General features: G+C 37.9%; 2 protein-coding genes across 3 annotated transcripts; one reads left to right on the top strand and one right to left on the bottom strand.

The window, feature by feature from the left end:
* Positions 1-8: 8 nt before the first annotated feature.
* dxo (decapping exoribonuclease) lies at positions 9-9,361 on the top strand. Its single transcript, XM_023281722.3, has 7 exons — positions 9-214; positions 1,509-1,977; positions 3,538-3,764; positions 5,070-5,289; positions 5,367-5,502; positions 7,265-7,359; positions 7,440-9,361. Exons 2-7 carry the CDS (start codon positions 1,511-1,513, stop codon positions 7,573-7,575), a joined length of 1,281 nt encoding a protein of 426 aa, XP_023137490.2. The 5' UTR covers positions 9-214; positions 1,509-1,510; the 3' UTR covers positions 7,576-9,361.
* On the bottom strand, positions 7,715-17,848 carry slc25a17l (solute carrier family 25 member 17-like). 2 transcript variants are annotated; one of them, XR_008599708.1, is made up of 10 exons: positions 17,543-17,848; positions 17,374-17,434; positions 15,553-15,619; positions 14,400-14,554; positions 12,079-12,195; positions 11,841-11,986; positions 11,065-11,160; positions 9,824-9,906; positions 9,363-9,743; positions 7,715-9,298 (listed from the first exon to the last, which is right to left on the bottom strand). XR_008599708.1 is itself a non-coding variant. In XM_023281723.3 (9 exons), the coding sequence occupies exons 1-9, from the start codon at positions 17,615-17,617 to the stop codon at positions 9,596-9,598; spliced, it is 948 nt and encodes a 315-aa protein (XP_023137491.1). In that variant the 5' UTR covers positions 17,618-17,848; the 3' UTR covers positions 7,715-9,595. The 2 variants fall into 2 exon arrangements, 1 of the variants encoding a protein (XP_023137491.1); XM_023281723.3 differs by having other exon boundaries at positions 7,715-9,743.
* Positions 17,849-18,557: the final 709 nt, after the last annotated feature.

The raw sequence follows: 18,557 nt of genomic DNA, 5'->3' as shown, positions 1-18,557 counted from the left end.
CTAGTTAGCTAGCTGCCCCGGCAGTGAACGAAACGTATTTGTGTGTTATTTCCACACATTCCGTGGTTATTTTTGCACTAGTTTTCAATTTACGCTTTGTGTTAGACGGATAAGACTTTGCAATTTATGTTTGCTACGTTTGTTATTGCGGCTGACTTAGCAGCAGGAAGTTAGCGTTAGCTTAGCAACTTTAGCTGTGTATGCTGGCTAAGAGGTAGGTTTGAATTTATTTACCAGTGAATTAATGAAAAAAATATTCTTTTTAGGATAAGAAAATGCACGAAGACTGCATTTGGGAACCTACAGTAACATGCAAAATCTACCATGCATGCATATTTTCACAGATCTCTGCATTTAAATTTCATTGAATCCATGCAGCAAAATGTTACATGCAAAATACATCAACATAAACGAAGTAAAAGAACCGATTCATAATGGAGTAGATAAATACCCTAAAAATCTGCAGTAATATGTGCAGTATGAGGCTGAAAAAGCATTAAAGCTAAATGGATATGCAACTATAACTAACTCCAAAGCATACATACTTTAAAAAGGTAAATGAGATAAGAAATTTATAATATATAGAAATAAAATTTCACTTGAAGCATTAAATTTAGGTGGTGGGTTCATTGTCTTCCGTGTGCAGAGAGGTAGAAATACTCCAGAACAGTACAGTTTTCCCACTGAAAGAAATTTAGGCTGCAAAAAATAGCAGAAAATCTCTTTTTTTTAAAAAGTCCTAAAAATATAAACACAAGTGGAAAAGTAAAAGCATAAAATGTACATTGCAATAGGAAAATAAAATATATATATTCAGTGTTGTAATTAATAGAATTTTAAATTGTGTTACTGCACCGAGAAGTAGTTTTACATATTATTATGAATTTATTTATTATTATTTTATAAATGTATGAAAATGACCGCAACACAGCTGTATGCAGAGACCTGTTGGACTGCAGGAGAACAAGATTATTTAGAGTAGCAGGGGTGTCAAAAATGCGGCCCAGGGGCCGAAACTGGTCCGGCAGAGGGTCCAGTCCGGCCCGCAGGACGACTTTGCAAAATGTAAAAATTACAGAGAAGATGTTAACTGTAAATTGTAAATTTGCAAAACTATAAATTTCAAATAATTTCTAGATCTTGACAAGTTGTTTTGATCATAAAGAAAAATACTCTATTGTTGAGTTCTAGATACACTGATTTGTCAGGTGTGTGAATGATAAAATGAGGTAAATTTTCTTAAGAAATTTCAGGTTGCTCATAATGTTTTGTAAAAAGATATTTCATTAAATGTGAACATTTTCAGATTGTACTTTTTTGCACTAAAACAAAGGGGGAAATTTGGAGTTATTTATAGATTTTTATGCTATTATTTTACTGGTCCGGCCCACTTGAGATCAGATTGGCCTGTATGTTGCCCCTGAACTAAAACGAGTTTGACGCCGCTCATTTAGAGCATACGAATAAGCAGTTTTGTCAGTTTTACTTTTTTTTTTTCTCTTTACCAGAAATGGACCACTACAGATCCCGCAGTCCCAACTCCAGCTACCACAGCCGGCCGTCAGCGTATGAAAGAGAAAGAGGCGACAGAGGAAGGAGTCACTGTGAGAATCAACGCTTCAGACCGAACAGCCAGCGCCAGCATCAGTCTGGTTCGGCTGCAGAGCAAAACCCGCTGAACTCTCGGGCTTTGAGCACCAGGAGGGAGCTTTACGAAAGAGACTTTCCTGTGTACAAACAGCCGGTGGAAGTGGGGAGTTTCTCCCTCGACTCTGAGCGCAGATTCTTCAATGACGGCAGACAGATGAGATACTATGTGGAACCCGAGAGAAATCCTAACTTTGACCTGAGGGACGGATACAAGGACCGTTTTATAAAGAGAGACGACAGCGTGAAGGAAAAGCTGGACCACATTCTCCAGTGGGTCATAGCCAACAGATCAAAGCTGAACTCAAGGACGACTTCAGCTTCATCCTGGTAAGCACTTAGCAGCTGTTAATCATATATTACTGAGACGGTCTCTTTATTTTGGCCTCACTGAGCAGAAAGCATCCAGGATTAATCGTCTCACAGACAGACAGACAGCGAGGACGTTCAGTGTCCTTGTTTCAGCAGAGATCTTTAGGGAAAGTTCGTCTCCTGAAGGAGCAGCTGTTTATAAATCCATGAAGATAAAACTCTTCTTCACTTCTAATCTGTGAACCGCAAAAAGAAGGTGGAGATAATCTGAAGATATTTTATTGTTGGAAACAACACTGACTGGATCATTTAAATAAAATCTGCCGCATCTAATAATAAGTTTCCTTCTAACCTCCTCAGAATCAGATGATTCTTTATCTACAACAATTTTATTTAATGTTCAAACCTTCATACTGTGAATATTTCCAGAGTTCCAGGCCCTTGAAGTGCATAGAGGTTGGTCCAGATTTATCACTTTTTAATGGACTTTTTCCATCATTTGAGCCTTTATTAGATATAGTCCGATTATCAGCCTGGCGGATTATCATGGCTGATGTTTGGCATTTTTCTGACTGTCTGTGTCAGTGTTTTTATTGACCGATGCAGCCTCCTCTCTCTGTCTGTCGTCACGCTGTGGTCTCAGAAATGTCTCTGAAACAGAAAAATTGAACAAGAAACCAGGAAATTAGCTTCTCTCACAGTCGCTGAGGCTATGCCTGTGCTATGACTAAATTAGATTAACCTGAAGCAGAGTCTGGGAAACAATAATTAACAAAGCTTTAAGATCTGGAACTTAGTGAGAAATAAAAGTGACAGAACAGGGAAATATTGAGAAAACAGAGAAGAACAGCAGGAGACAAACTGATCAATCTCAGCCACATAAACAGACGAGATGATGTATTCTCTCCTATTTCTATTTTACATATTCAGTTACAGTCACCGTTGTTAATGAAGAAACCTCGTTATGAATGACAGATTCTCTGTTATTATGCGCTGTTGAAACATTGCATCTAATCTATATCAGTTTCAAATATTGGTGATCTGTCTTCTTAACCACCAACATACCGTTCCATTTGCACACTTCATTACTTCATAATTAAACTGTAAACAAATATCCTGTAAAATCTTAAAATCTGGCAGCTAGCATGTGACAAGAAATGGTAAATAGAATAAATACATCTAGCAGATTTAAGATAAAATAAGAACTTTATTAACCCTGAAGGAAATTCTTGTGCCAGATATTGCTCAGAAAAACACAGAAATGCAGTGTCTAAAGTGGAAAAAGCAATAAGATATAAGTACGATACAATACTGAAATCTAGAGTGGATCAGATGAAAAGTAATTTTACAGGCAAATGTTGAAAATTAGTTATTTACTAATTGTAAAAATACAAACATGTTGGAGTTTGAGGCAGTTAACAAACATATTATACATTTTTTCGTAAAAAACATGGTTTGGTCTACAGTTTTTTACCAGCACAGATAAATGGATGTGATTCTATTCTCACATCCGTCCACCTTTAACCACAGCTCTGCCTGCTGGACACGTATTCTTTGATCCACCTTTTCTCCTCTCAGCGCTCTAGACGTGGACTTTGTGACGTGGCGAGGACATCTGACCAAGCTGCTGACCACCCCCTACGAGACCAGAGAGGGCTGGATGCTGGCGGCCACCAAGTTCAGAGGCACAATCTACATCAGCGAGGTGGAAACGGAAGCCGCTCGGAGGGAACGGGAGAACCGAACCGAGAGGCACGAAGAGATGATGTACTGGGGATACAAGTTCGAGCAGTACACCTGTGCAGGTAGGTGTTCGGTGGAATAACAGTCTTTACACTGTGGCTGCTGATCAGTTTTGATCATTTGCTGCCCATGATTTTTCATAATTATTCCTCTCAATAAACACATTTGTTCCATAGAGGTGGGTCCAGATTTATCATGTTTTAATGGACTTTTCCCCGTCATTTCTGAGCCTTAGAACTTCACAAATACACCAGAAAAATCCTCCTCTGTGATTCTAAAGGGGGATTAGGGTAGAAGGCAAAAAACTTTACAAAAGTAGTCGAATGTTTTCTTAAATCTTTGCTTAAGACGACAAACTTTTGACATACTTTCTCATATCTTCGACTTCCAACGAGTATTTGTATCATTCCAAACTGGTCATCTGTTGCTCTGTCGGTGGCAAAAATAAGCTTCCATCCCAATTAAACTTAGACTAAGGTGATTTTATTAATCCCAGGAGGGAAATTAAGTTGTTACAGCACCATGGGTATTAAATAAAGGGGTAAACGATAAGACAACACAAAATATTAGGGTATGAAGTGAAGGTAAAATAAAATAAAATAAAACTAAATAAAATAAGATAAAATTAAATTAAAAATAAGATAAAATCCAACAAAAATAAGACAAAATAAAATAAGTTAAACTAAAACAAAAATACAATAAGATAAAACTAAATAAATAAAATAAAAATAAAATAAAGTAAAATTAAAATAAGGTTAAATTAAATAAAATGAAGTGAAATAAGATAAAAATATAGAAAATACAATACGGAAAAAAATCTTAGAAAATATAATACGGAAAAAATCTAACTAAAATAAAAATAAAATAGGATAAAATAAAAGAAAATACAATAAAATAAGATAAAATAAAAAGATAAAATAAAATAAAAATAAATAAAAATAAGATAAAAGTAAATTAAAATGAAGTGAAATAAGATGAAAATATAGAAAATATAATATCGAAAAAAATCTAACTAAAATAAAAATTAGATAAAATACAATAAAATAAGATAAAAATAAAACTAAATAAAAATAAGATAAAAGTAAATTAAAATGAAGTGAACTAAGATGAAAATATAGAAAATATAATATAGAAAAAAGCAACAGAATATCCAAGAGTGACAGAATGTGCAAGTGACATAAGAATTTACAGCTTAATGAATGACGTTTAGAATGTAAAGTGGTTTAATCAGCAGGCAGAGTGAGATAATCTTTAAATAATCATCGTAATAAAACGACAGAGATATGAGTTCTGTCCCACTGTGTTGCTGTGACACAAACTCAGGTCACATAAGACTGATAAAGCTTCACCTTTGTCCGTCCCTGTAGATAACGTCCACGGTGCTCCGGACCCCGGCGGGGTGGTGAACACCAACGAGGCCTTCTGCACCGTGGTTCAGACTCGACTCGCCGATCACAGACTTCTGTTCTCCGGCGAGGTGGACTGCCGGGATAAAGATCCCAGCGCTCCGGCTCCTCCTGCCTGCTACGTGGAGCTGAAGACCTCCGCAGAGATCTGCACGCCCAAACAGCGCAGCAACTTCCACAGGTCCAGCGTCCTGGAAACTGTAAATAATCATTCTGCTTTCTGCAGCATGCTGAAGGTTTTATCCTCCTCCTCCTCAGGTTCAAGCTGCTGAAGTGGTGGGCTCAGTCCTTCCTCCCCGGAGTCCCTCGTGTTGTGGCAGGTTTCCGGAATCATGAAGGAGTCGTCGTTTCCGTGGAGACGTTTCACATCTCTAAGATCTCACAGCTCATCAAGGTACTGTGATAAAAAAAACACAAACAGCATCTAAGTGCTGAAAACTGGGAAATACAGCGCTGCGCAAAAGTCACAAATCATCTATTTTTGCATTTTTCTCACACTTAAATGTTCCAGATCATCAAACTAATATTTACACCGATCAGGCATAACATTAGGACCACCTGACTAATACTGTGTTGGTCCCTTTATGCTGCTAAAACTCCTCTGACCCAGTGGTTCATCAGAACCTCTGGGGATGTCCTGTCACAGATGCTCCGTAAGATCTGGATCTGGGGAGTGTGGAACCTGAGTGAACACCTGAGCTCTGTCATGTTCCCCAGGTCACTCCTGAGTGGTTTTTGTGGTGTGTCGGGGTCAGTTGACCTGCTGAGGATGGAAACTGGCATCAAGGACTGCTGTTGACATGAAGGGGCGGGGGGTTGCTTGACCTGCAGTGTTTAGGTGGGTGGAACATGTCAAACATCCACAGGAATGTCAGGGCTCAAGGTTTCGCAGCAGAACGTTGCATTAGAACCAGATGATCGATTCCCTTCACCTGTCAGTGATCATACAGTTGTGGCTGATCAGTGCACATTTATTAGATATTAGACAGAGAAAACCCACAAAACACAAAATGCTGTTTTTAAATCATAATTTATTGAAAATATATTGAAAACCATTAGCACCCCAGGGAAAAACAAAAGGTTTTCCCTGGGGGTACTAAAGGTTCTCCACTGTTCCATGTTCCTCCATTAGTGGATAAAGTCTCTCACTGGGGTTCTCTGGAGTCTCAGAGCCTCAGCAACGGCTTTGGAACCCTCCAGATTGATAAATGTCAACGACTTTGTTCTCATTTGTTCTTCAGTCTCTTTAGAACATGGCATCATATGCTGCTTTTTGAGAACCTTTAGCTATTTAGTGATGTTTGGGTTCAACAAGCCAGGCAGGAATCAAATGTGAGTGTGGATGGTGAAATGTGGAGAATTGGTAGATTGGTAGCTAAAGGGGCAATTACTTTTTCTCATAGATCAACATGGGCTGGGCAGCATTTTACCTTCAGTAACTGAAATTATCATTTAAAAGCTGCATTTTGTGTTTTCTTGGGTTATCTTTGTCTCACATTAAAATTAGTTTGATGATCTGAGACATTTAAGTGACAAATATGCAAAAATAGAAGACTTCTGTAGGGGGGCATATACTTTGTCTTTACTTTTTCCAACATATTCATACTGAAAACAACAACTCTTTCCCTCCAACAAACACTTAACAACACTTTACACGAACTACACGGCTCGTTTCAAATTTAATGAAGGCTCCCCAAACCTCCTCATACTTTATTTTTTCAAATGGAAGGACCAGATCAACTTTTTATCATTTAAAAAGCAGAGGTTCATTGATATTTGTTCATTTTTCTGATAGTTAAGTTCTATGGATTCAGTTAGGATCCAATGAGATTCTTTTATAAATAAGCTTCTCACCTGTTGGCTTCTTACTATGTTTTCGTCTCTCTGCACTGTGTTCCTTTAACCTCATTTATTGCAATTATCTGGTGTGTTTTTAGTGAACCGGTTTAGCTTTGCAGGATTTGCATATGTTCATGTTTCCAGATCTTCCCTTCAGGCATGTAGCTTATAGGACCTAAACATGTTATAGAATTCAGATGTGATATTAAACTGTCCTTTTTTAATCAATGTTTCAACAAGTGGGGCTTTAGTCCGTATATTATTTTACTTCTAAGTTGTAGAAATTTAAAAAAAAAACCTTTGTCTCGTTCTACCAGAATGAATACAATTGCTGGAGGCCGACGGTTTGCATGAACTTCTGCTGCGATTTCCTGACTTTTGTGAAACGCACGGTGACTGAAGACAGCCCCAGGTGAGCTGCAATAAAAAGCAGGCCGTTAACTCTATGCAGTTGAATGTATTCTGAGCCGTGTGTTGATGTTTCCTCTGCAGCGTGGTCTACCTGTTCTCCTGGGAGCCACACAGGGATGTGACCTTCTCCATCCACAGGGATTCCCAGTTTTCATTCCTGCCTCGCTGGTACGTTGAGGAGATGACCAGGAGACCAGACTCACAACACCAGTCCTGATTTACGACAACAGCTTCATCATTTTTACCTAAACACTGACATTTAGCGCGTCGATAACCAGTCACCGAGGAGACGTTTGTAGTTGATCGGCTGCACTGAAGCGCGTTTTATCAGACTTTAAATAAAACAATCACTGCAATGTTGTTCCTCAGACTTTATTGTTCCCTAGTTATAACAATAATTTAAATCCCAAAACAGTGTTACTGCAACTTAAACAAAATTAGAAAAGAAAACGTTAAAAAAAGTGAAGATGACAGTATTTTAATGTAAACATGTGGAGTGAATAAGTGATTAATACCCACAGTTTGACTTTTTTTTGTCACGTGTCGCTACTTTTGCTGCTGTTTAACATACAGTGACATATTTACCAGCTGAAATCTGTCATTTCTACCTCGATCAGTGCTACAGAGACACAATTACAGGTGAGCTGAGTTTCAATAGCAGCAAAAGGAGCGAATCCAACGTCAGCGAGGTCGAAGGCAGCGTCGACGTCCATTTAACGAAACAGAGACAATTCACGGTGATATAAATAATGGAAGACTCCTATGTGACAGAACGTGTGTGTATACTGGCAGAACTCTGTGTAAATCAACAGTCATCACATAATTTCATGGTATAAATTTAGAGGCACTTAGTACCTACAGCAGTAAGTCCAACAAACTCTTAATGCAAGTTAATTCTCAAAGGGATTCTATTCATTTTAGACATAATACAACTGTTAAAATCTTTCTGAAAAGGAGACTTTGTCATTCCCCTGCTCGCTTCTTCACTGCTAGTTTGTGTGTAATAATGACACCTTAAGTAAGAACATAAAAACAGTAATTTTAGAAATTTAAAGTAAAACAAAAGTGCACATGAAGGATGGTCTGGTGTCTGAGATTAAGGCGACGCTCAAATATTGGTCTCAAAAACTGCATAATCCTGTTAATAAAGTAAAAGTTTGACATTTTGTGAAAGACGACACTTCGGAGTTTTTTTCAGTAACTACACACTTCAGTGAGTGTGTTTCAAAGAAATTCGTCCTCGATGCAGAAAAAACTCTGCACTTTCAATTCTACTGTAAAATACTGACGTGAAGATCAAAAACAATCTCACCTGTAGCAGTTAAATACAGAACCACTGCTAAATTAGCATAGCACAGAGGCTAAAGCTAAACTTAACGCAGCTAAATCTGCCCAGCAGCATCTTTAAAGCTTAATAACAACATGTTTAATCCTGAGCTAGCTAAACTAAAGAAGCTGCGTGTTATTTACTGAGCTCTGGATGGCAGATTTAGTTTAATCAAGACGGTTGAGCTCCCGTTTCTAGTCTTCTTTATGCTAACCTGGCTACTTTGTGAACATGACAACTGTAAAAATCTTTTACCCTTTGATGCATAACATGGGTCAAAAGTGACCCATATTTAATGGAAAATGGGTATCTTTTGACCCATGTTGTGCATCAAAGAGTTAAGAGAGCAAATGACCGTTTTTATCAAAATGTCAAACTTTTGCTTTAACACTTTGATCCTTTTGCCCAAATAATTTTAAAACCTGTTTGCTAAATTTAACACCAAGACATCAGCTGCAGGCAGGTTTTTCCAGCAAGTGGAACTGAAAAAGAACATTCGTTTTGCCTCTCAGATGAGCATTTCAGGATTGGTGCCACTTTACTGCTGCATCCGACAAACTTCTGACAGGAAAATAAAACTTACTGAAAGCAGGAGATTCCCAGTGGAGGAAACCTGCACACACACACACACACACACACACACACACACACACACACACACACACACACACACACACACACACACACACACACACACACACACACACACACACACACACACACACACACACACAGAGAATCACTTAAATGTTAAGAACGAGGGGGTATCTGGAGAATTAAACCCACCTCTGGTGAATTTTTGGCCCTAAAGGCACCAATCTCAACTCCTACTACAACATGGACGCGGTTGAAACAAATCCTAGCTTTTTCCTCATGATATGTGCACCGATGGTGTTTCAAGTAGGAGTTTTCAGCGCTTCAGCTTCCTGCTGAGGCCCATGACCTTGAAGGTAGCAGCAGTGATCTTCTCGTACACGACGAACATGAGGGCGGCCGTCAGCACCGTCTGCAGCAGCTTGGCCTCCAGGCCTTTGTACAGACCAAGAACTCCGTGTCTCCTGTAACAAACAGATGAATCAAATATTAAAGATGCTCAGGATGTCAGCGTACATGCAGACATGTTAGCAGCTGCACTCACTTGATTCTGTCCATCAGCAGGAACAGAACGTTGGAGAGACTTCCAATGACGCCTCCCTTGCCGTCACCTTTGTACTGACCGAACTGATAAAAAAAACAAAAAAAAAACAGGAGGTTTTATCCTTGAGATTCAATGTCGTCTACACTCAGTCTGAATTAAATGAAAGAGCTGATGTTCTGCTTCTTCTACCCAGACGATCACTTTTAAAGACACTGCCTGTCCAAAAAAAAAAAAAAAGTCACACACTATTTCATTGGACCACCTTTAGCTCTGAGAACGACACACATTCACTGTGGCATCATTTCAATAAGCTTCTACAATGTCACAGCATTTATTTCTGTCCAGAGTTGGTTTAATTTTCTACCAAGATCTTATATTGATGATGGGAGAGTCGGACAAAGTCTTCTCCAGAACATCCCAAAGATTCTCAGTGGGGCTGAGGTCTGGACTCTGTGGAGGACAATCCATCTCATGCTCCCTGATCCACTCATTCTCTATGTGACCCCATGAATCCTGGCATGATGCCATGATGAGGGCATCACTTCATCTGCCTCTCTTCTTACCCTGATGCCCCCATCACTCTGGAACAGGGTAAATCTGGACTCATCAGACCACATGACCTTCTTCCATTGCTCCAGAGTCCAATCTTTAGGCTTCCTAGCAAACTGAAGCCTTTTTTTCTGATTATCCTCACTGATCAGTGGTTTTCTTAGAGCTACAGCTGTTTAGTCCCAATCCTTTAATTTGATTCTTCTGAGACAGATTAACATCCTTTCCATGACCACAGGACATGTCTTCCAACATTTAAGTAATGAGAAGCTCCTCACTGCATCAGCTAGAGTTAAATAAGTTGTTGCAGCTGAAACATATTCATCACTGCAGTAATTATCCAATGGAAGGCTCTTACCTATGTGATTAGTTAAATCCAGGTGGTGACTTTTTTTTTAGCAGGCTGTGTAGCTCAGCTTTCTAAGTTTGTGCACAGAAAAGCCAAAACCTGTGAATCAACATAAAGCTGACATAAAATATTTCATAGCTGCTCTTTCCCTCATCAGAAATAGTTTTTTTCCAGGAACATAATTTCAATTTCATAGATTGGAGTTTTTCTAAAAGTCGATGTCATTTCATTATTTTTGGTCCTATATAAACATACTGAACTTCACCAGACTACTCTTTTAATAGAAGGTAATACTAGAGATGTCTTGTTGAGGAGAAGAAGAGGATTAAATGTTAGCGTTTACCCTGAGGATGGCCTGAACTGTCTGAAGAGGATACGTTGCAGTGGTAGCGATGGCTTTGGCTATGGCTCCGATGAGGAAGATCTCTGCTGAGGATATCTGAGGTAGGAGATTAAAACATGACTTTTAACCTGAACAAATGACAGCAACTGATCAGGTGAGCGATCACAAGCTATCACTGATTTTTCTTTCGATGGAATCCTTCCTGTTAACCCTCCTGTTGTCTTCATTTGTGGGCACCAAAAAATATAGTTTCCTTGTCTGAAAAAAATCAGCAAAAAAAATCCCCAAATTTCTGAAAATTTGCAAAACCTTCAAGAAGAAAATTCCAATAATTCCTTAAAAATTTCCCTTGAACGTTTTATTTTTTTAAAAATTCCCCAAATTTGGCAAGACAATTGTTAATATTTTCAAAAAAATCAGTTAAAATCTTCCAAAAAAATCCTAAAAATATCTTAAGTGATTACATATATATCAGTAAAACTTTTTCTTAAGAACATTCACATAAAAATCAACCAAAATCCAGTGAAATTTGCTGGATTTTGGTTGATTTTTTTGTGAATGTTCTTAAGAAACATTTCTAACATTTCTTTTTTTCCACCAAAAAATTTGTAAAAATTTCCCAATAAATGTTGAAAATGTGGACATCAGAAGTTTCACTGTGACATTTTTTTTTCTCCGTATTTTCAAACTTTAAAACGGGTCATTTTTGACCCGCAGGACGACACGAGGGTTAAACTTCCTGCAGGTACTAAACTGTTCTTTTCGTGTCCTCTCACCTTCCTCCCTCCTCTGCCCGCCTTCCTCTTCATGGCCTCATAAAACATGAACTGAACCGCCGGGTTGAGGACGAGGATGAGGGAAGGCAGAGTGCCGTTCCACAGAGTTCCCACTCCTTCGTTGGCGATGATCTGAGAGAAAGCGTCTGCGAGGGGAAACACAGCAGCGTTAGACAGCCGCACGGTTACAGGAAAGAGTAAAATATCGAACCGTACTACAGGTAGACACACCACTCACCAAATATGCCTCTGTACTGGGTCTGATGGAGGTCCTCGTTTCTGAACTTCACCCCCTGCAGCTTCAGGCGGGTGTTGACCACCCACATGGGAGTGGTGGTGAGAACGTTCACGACTCCTGCAGGAACAAACCAGAGCTTTAGCTTTCCTGAATTCATTCCTAAAAGTAGGGGAGGGCTATAATTCTAAAAGAAATGATGGTAATGAGTTCAAATTAACCACATATCCACAAGAACTCAATTTTTTTAAGGATATGTAAACTCAAAGCGATGTACATCTGAGAGCAGATACAATCTAATCAGGAGTTTTCACATAACTGCACTAATTTACATGGTGCTAATGTAATATTGTAAACTTATCTGCACCTTCTTGTCATTTGCACATTTCTGTATACTCTTTAAAAATAAAAATACTGTCATTCTTGCATACTCTGTATTATATATTTTTCTCTCATTTCACTTTATTTTACCTTCACTCCATACCCTAATATTCTGTGTTGTCTTATTGTTTACCCCTTTATTGAACATCCATGCTGCTGTAGCAACTTAATTTACCCTCCATGGATTAATAAAGTCATCTAAGTCTAATGTACAATAGAGATGAAAGTGGCTGTTGGCAAAAAACCCTGAAAATTTTTTTTCTAAGCAACTTTGCCAAGTGAGCGCTGAAGGTGCTCCAAGAGGCTGCCGAAGCCAGCCTTATGCGAGTGCCGAATAATAAATTATAATAGTGTCATTGTTACAATTAAATTAACATAGCATTATAGTCTTTATTAACAATAAGAATATATATAAAAAATTAAAATGACCACGCAATATTCAATGAAGATAAAAATTTAAAAATGACCAAACAATATAGATCTTCAATGGAGTCTATCTTATCAAAAGCATGCACAAATGATATCTATTCACTCAAAAAAAATGAAAAAAATTGAGGTCTATCTATTTTTGTAAAATAAAAAAAAAAGTTCCTAGTTTGTCTAATTTCCTGATATATTCAGACAAGAAATCGTCGTTCGTATCTTTCTTTTCTAAAACATGCCCAAATGATATTCATTCAAAAAAAAAAAGAAAAAAATATTCTAAGTCCTGACCTGAAAAAAATTTCGGCAGAACTTCCCCTAAGGGCCAAGCCCAGAATTTCATAACCCCCTTCCCTCATTAAAATAATAGCACAAAACTGTGAAAATGTTAATAAAAATGTGGAAACATTCCTGTTAACATGTTCAGTAATGTAAACTATTCAGTAGTTTAGTACCCCATATTTCATATATTAATCATTTCATACTCTAGTCTAGATGTGTCACTAATCTATTATAAGGATTATATTATAATATCATTAAGACAGGAACCTTAAGACACAGTAAACTATCAACATATTGATATCTATTTTTGTAAAATTTAAAAAAAACGTACCTGGTTTGTCTAATTTCCTGATATATTCAGACAAGAAATCGCCGTTCGTATCTTTCTCTTCTAACCACGACCACCGGAACGCGTTCTTGACTGTCGCGTCTATAACACGCACGTCAGCGTGCCTGTCTAGCTGTTTAAACATTGTCCTGACAGGTACGGGTCATTACATTTACACAAAAGCAAAGGTCGTCTATTCAATGAGCGCTATTCAATGATTAATCTCTCCTTTGTACTCAAAACTGCCGCTATTCAGTGCATCCGCTCTCGCAAATTCTCGCAGCAATGTATTCAGCATTAGATTGGAATCGCGTCAATGAACGAGATTCAAAATGGCTGCCTCCGTACAGGAATATAAACAACAAACAACGCATTAGCGATAAGAATAAGATTTTCAAAAAGAATACTATCAATCAAATTCTGATTTTCACTGAAAACTTCGATCAATTTTCCCAGATTCCCGGAAATGAACTCACAAAATTTGAAATCCCGGATTTCCGGGAAAACCCGGAAAACTTTCATCTCTGTGTACAAACAAAGACTGCTGGTAAGTAAACATGGATGTAAACTATTTTGTGCTGTTAACTGACATTTTTCAATCAAAAACTGCAGCCATTTTCTGCAAGACCTGTCAAGAGACTAAACTGGACCCCAAGATAAACACTTTTCACTTATCTTCAGTTTTATTGACCAAGCAATACACTGATCACTTAAAAAAACAAACCATGTAAAGAAAGCAGCTCTAAAAGTGCTTTCAAAATCTACTTTACATCTGTGTTCAGGCATATGTGTGTTTCTTAGCTCTCAGAGATAAATATAATGTGTAGCCCCGATGGTAATCATCTTTTTGTTGACAACAAAACCCCCTTCAGTCAACAGGTGATTGAAAATGATCAGTTTTTGTTTGTACCTGATACGATTCCTATGAGCAGGTCTCTGCCAGGTCTGGACATGCCTGGTCTGGATGGTGCCAGCCTCTTCAGCGTGTTGAAGGTGTAGAAGTAGACGAAGTTGGAGCAGCAGAGGCTGGAGATGACTGGGAACCAGCCTCTGTACAGAGACAGACTGGGAGAGGAGAGGTGGTGGAGAGTCATTAGACGGGTCAGTTTTCATTTATGTGGCCGCATCGTCAGAGTTAACCACAAACCCTAGAGAGCCAATGATAGTTTAGACCAAGGGAGTCAAACATGTGGTCTGCAGGCCAAACCCGGCCCACCAGAGGGTCCAATCCAGCCCACTTTGTAAATTTGTAAAACTATAAATTTAAAATAATTTCTAGACTTTGACAACTTGTTTTGATCAGAAAGTAAAATACTAGATTGTTCATTGTTCTTTTGTCATTTTGTCTCATTTTTGTAATATTCTGTCCTGTTTTTGTTGTTTTTGGTCTTTTTTTGTCGTTTTGTGTTTCCTTTTTTTCTCGCTTGTGGTTTTTTTTGTCTATTTTTTGTCGTTATCTTTTTTTGTCATTGTCTCGTTTGTGCCCACTTTTTTTTTTGCTTTGTAACTTTGTCTAATTTTTTGTTTCGTATTTTGTTTTATTTTGTGACGTCTGTCTCATTTTTGTAATATTTTATCCTGTTTTTTTGTCTTTTTTAAAGTAAAATACTATATCATTCAGTTCCAGACACCTGTGACTAAATGTTTTGTTCCTTTGTAGACACTCTGTGATCTGTAAGTTTTAATGTGTAAATGATAAACTGAGGCTGAATGTTGTTGAAATTGAATTTATTTTTCTGAAGAAATTTCAGGTTGTTCATGATGTTTTGTAAAAAATGTGAACATTTTCAAAATGTACTTTTTTGCACTAAACCAAAGGGAGAAATATGGAGTTGTGGTTATTTAAAGGTTGTAATACTGTGATTTAACTGGTCCGGATTGCTTAAGATCAAACTGGAATGTATGTGGACCCTGAACTAGAATGAGTTTGACACCCCTGGTTTAGATTATAATTAAAATCTTAATTAATCTATTAATCTGGAACATTTCTGTTCAAATGGAAAATGTTGTTGTGAGAACAAAACAAGCCATAAATCTGTGGGATTAAAAAAAACTGTACTTACAGGCCTTCTTCTTTTGCTATCTCAGCCAGGATGATGGGGGTCGAGTTAGATTTCCGTTTCTCATCCACTGAAAAAAACAAAACAAAAAACACATGAAGGTCAGTTTACTGGACACGAGGAGCTCTCACTTATCTCAGCTTCTGCTTGACACTTACAATTTATAACAGAAGATCATAAAAACTACAAATGGGGAGTTTGAAGACACAGTTTACAATGCAATAAATGTATTTATAGTCACTGCACAATTAAGCAGCAACTCTCTCCGTGTAACATTTTAAAAGTAAGGAGAGAAATGTGTAAACACAGTATTCTTTCTGACTCTTTACACGCCCCGTTTCCAGAGTATGAACCACTGAATTCAGGCAGAAGGTACAGAGTCCTGCTGTTGTTGGGATTTATATTTTTTTCAAGGCATTGCTAGTTGAGCACTGATACCACATATGAGTGTTACAATGTTGACATCAATACTATTTATTGTGCAATTAATGTGGGAGTTATGTTGACCTGAACAGAGGGAGAGCATCAGTCCCAGGCTCTGAAGGACTGAATACATGAGAGACACAACCAGGGACAGGACAAGCTGGAAAGATTTCACACATAAACACACCAAAAAGATAAAGAGATTTGGCTTTTCTTCATGTATATTCCTATTGCCTTATAAGGTAACAACTAATTGCACTGAAACTGCTAAACTCAAGGCTGTTTAAGGTGGAAAGCATAATAATCCTCCCTATGAGACAGCACCAGTAGCTGCATCACATCACAGCTAACAAGGAGTAAGACTGACAGGTAGAGAGCAGGAAAACGGTTCTAGGAGGTTCTTTTTACTGGGTGCAGCTCCTGGAGATCAGATGAATCCTGTGAAGAGATATGGACATATCTGTGCACCAACTGATGGGAGAACTGAGTCTAAACCACGGTGTATCCAAACCATTAGCCAATCACATTTCAATATTTTAATCACACTTCACCAGACTGTATAAAATGTTCTGTTCATATCAGACTTCATCCTCTTCTGGGAGGCTGTTCCAAACAGAAAAGGTGCTTGATCAAGATGTTTTTGAGACTCTGATATTAGAAATAAACAGCTTAATTGGAGAGAAGTAGTTTGTTACCAAAAGGAGGTAGTCAAATGCCGTGTACATAGGAATGGATTTGTGTATTTTAGGTTCTTCTTTATATTAACTTATTTATTATATGTCACATGTTTTATGTGTTTTTTATTAGCATGCGTTGTGTTTTATGTGTGCAGTGCAGCTTGTTTTTATCTGTCTAAGACAAATTTCTCCCATGGGAGACAATAAAGCAAACCTTGACTTGGAAAATATAAAATATAAACATCTAGAAGAAAAAAATGTTTGTGCAAGTGTATCTATGAAAACAGTCTTTTAGAGATAGCTCATCTGGTGTTTTAAGAACTATGAAACCAAGAGTGTAACTTATTTTTCTGCACAATTACGAAGAAGTAACAGGATAAAGTCGTGCAGAAATTGCATGCAAGGTGCAGCTACTAATGCAAAGTGCATGAGGTAGTAGGTGCAAATTTGTAGATAGTGTGTAAATTAAATTGAGTTACTAGCAGGCACTCGGGGCCAATTAAAGCTCAGTTCTCTTCAGGTTCTGGGATAGAAGTTGTTTTTTTGTTTGTTTTTTGCAGCAACTTTTACCACCAAAGCAGAACCTGAGGATTTACAGTCCTCTTTAACCCAGTGCACCTCTATGGGATGAGCTCTACAACGAAGTAAACCTTCACGATGAACCCTGTCCACACTTGCTGCTATCAGGTAACCTCTGTCCTGGATGATAAGACCTCCAGCTCACCCTGCAGCCGGCTCTTAGCGGTGTCCAGGGGGAAGAAGACGGTCATGGCTGTCACACTGCCCTGCAAGACGAAGAGAAAAGACGGGTAAAAACACAGTGAAGTATCTAAAAAGAGCCCCTATTTCAACACTAAAAAACATAAAGTTACATTAAGTTTATTTCTGCTCACCATCGCTCCCGCCACAGCGTGAACCAGCGTCTCGTAGGACAGCAGGCCGACAGCCGAGCCGCCGTTGTCGGACATCTCTGCGGGCTGCACCGGTCAGGCAACGGAAGAAACGCCGGGAAGGAACCGCCGAGCGACCCGAGGGAAGAGAGCAGGAGGCCGGTCCGGTTTTTCTGGCGGTTTGGAGGAGGAACACAAGATTTCACAACAGCGACTGCATTCCGCTGAGGAGCCTGGAGCGTCTAGAGACAAAAAGAAAAGAGAAAAAGTGTTTCCTCCCCGCTGACAGCTTCTTCTTCTACGGCTCCTTTAAGATACTTCCGCTTCTTCTTCTTCTTTCGTTGTAGTTTTTTTGTTTGCGCGTTTGTTTTATGTTACATCCACCTATTGGACTGGGGGGTGAAGCAGCTTTAAGAAAAGAATAAAAATATTAAAATATCAAATAATATGAACCACAAAAATTAACGTTAAGATTTTTAAAAATTATTATTATTGTGCCTGCTAAAAAAACTTTATTGACAAAACACAGCATGTAAATGGACAAAAGTCACACCAATGAATACAGAAAATATAGTCTTTATTACTTTACTCACAAGCTTTTATTTTTATTTTTTTGTTATTTAAAAATATAATTCAGTGTGCTAGTGTGAAATAGTCTCAATACCACAAATCTGCTTCAGCGATTTAAAATTTTTTTTTACACTTTTTATCTTGTCTGCTGACTTAAAAAAAAACTATTAACAAAACAATATGTATATGCACACAGACTATATATGTACAAAAGTGCCACTATTCATTATGAATGCATAAAATATAGCCTATATTTAATATTTTATTCATAATACAGATTTTCAAACTTTTTAACTTTTAGTTTTTGTTATTTAAAAGTATAATTTAATGTCATAATATAAAATAGGCTTGATAACACTGATTGCAGAAGTCTCCTTTTCTGGACTGAAGGTTGTTGCAGTGTTTTAAAAAGCATTAAAATACTGAAAATGCCAATATATATATTTTT

This window comes from Amphiprion ocellaris, chromosome 19, assembly GCF_022539595.1.
Source record: "Amphiprion ocellaris isolate individual 3 ecotype Okinawa chromosome 19, ASM2253959v1, whole genome shotgun sequence".
Lineage (NCBI taxonomy): Eukaryota > Metazoa > Chordata > Actinopteri > Pomacentridae > Amphiprion > Amphiprion ocellaris.
Note: the sequence above shows the minus strand (reverse complement) of the source record. Positions and strands in the feature narration are given on the sequence as shown.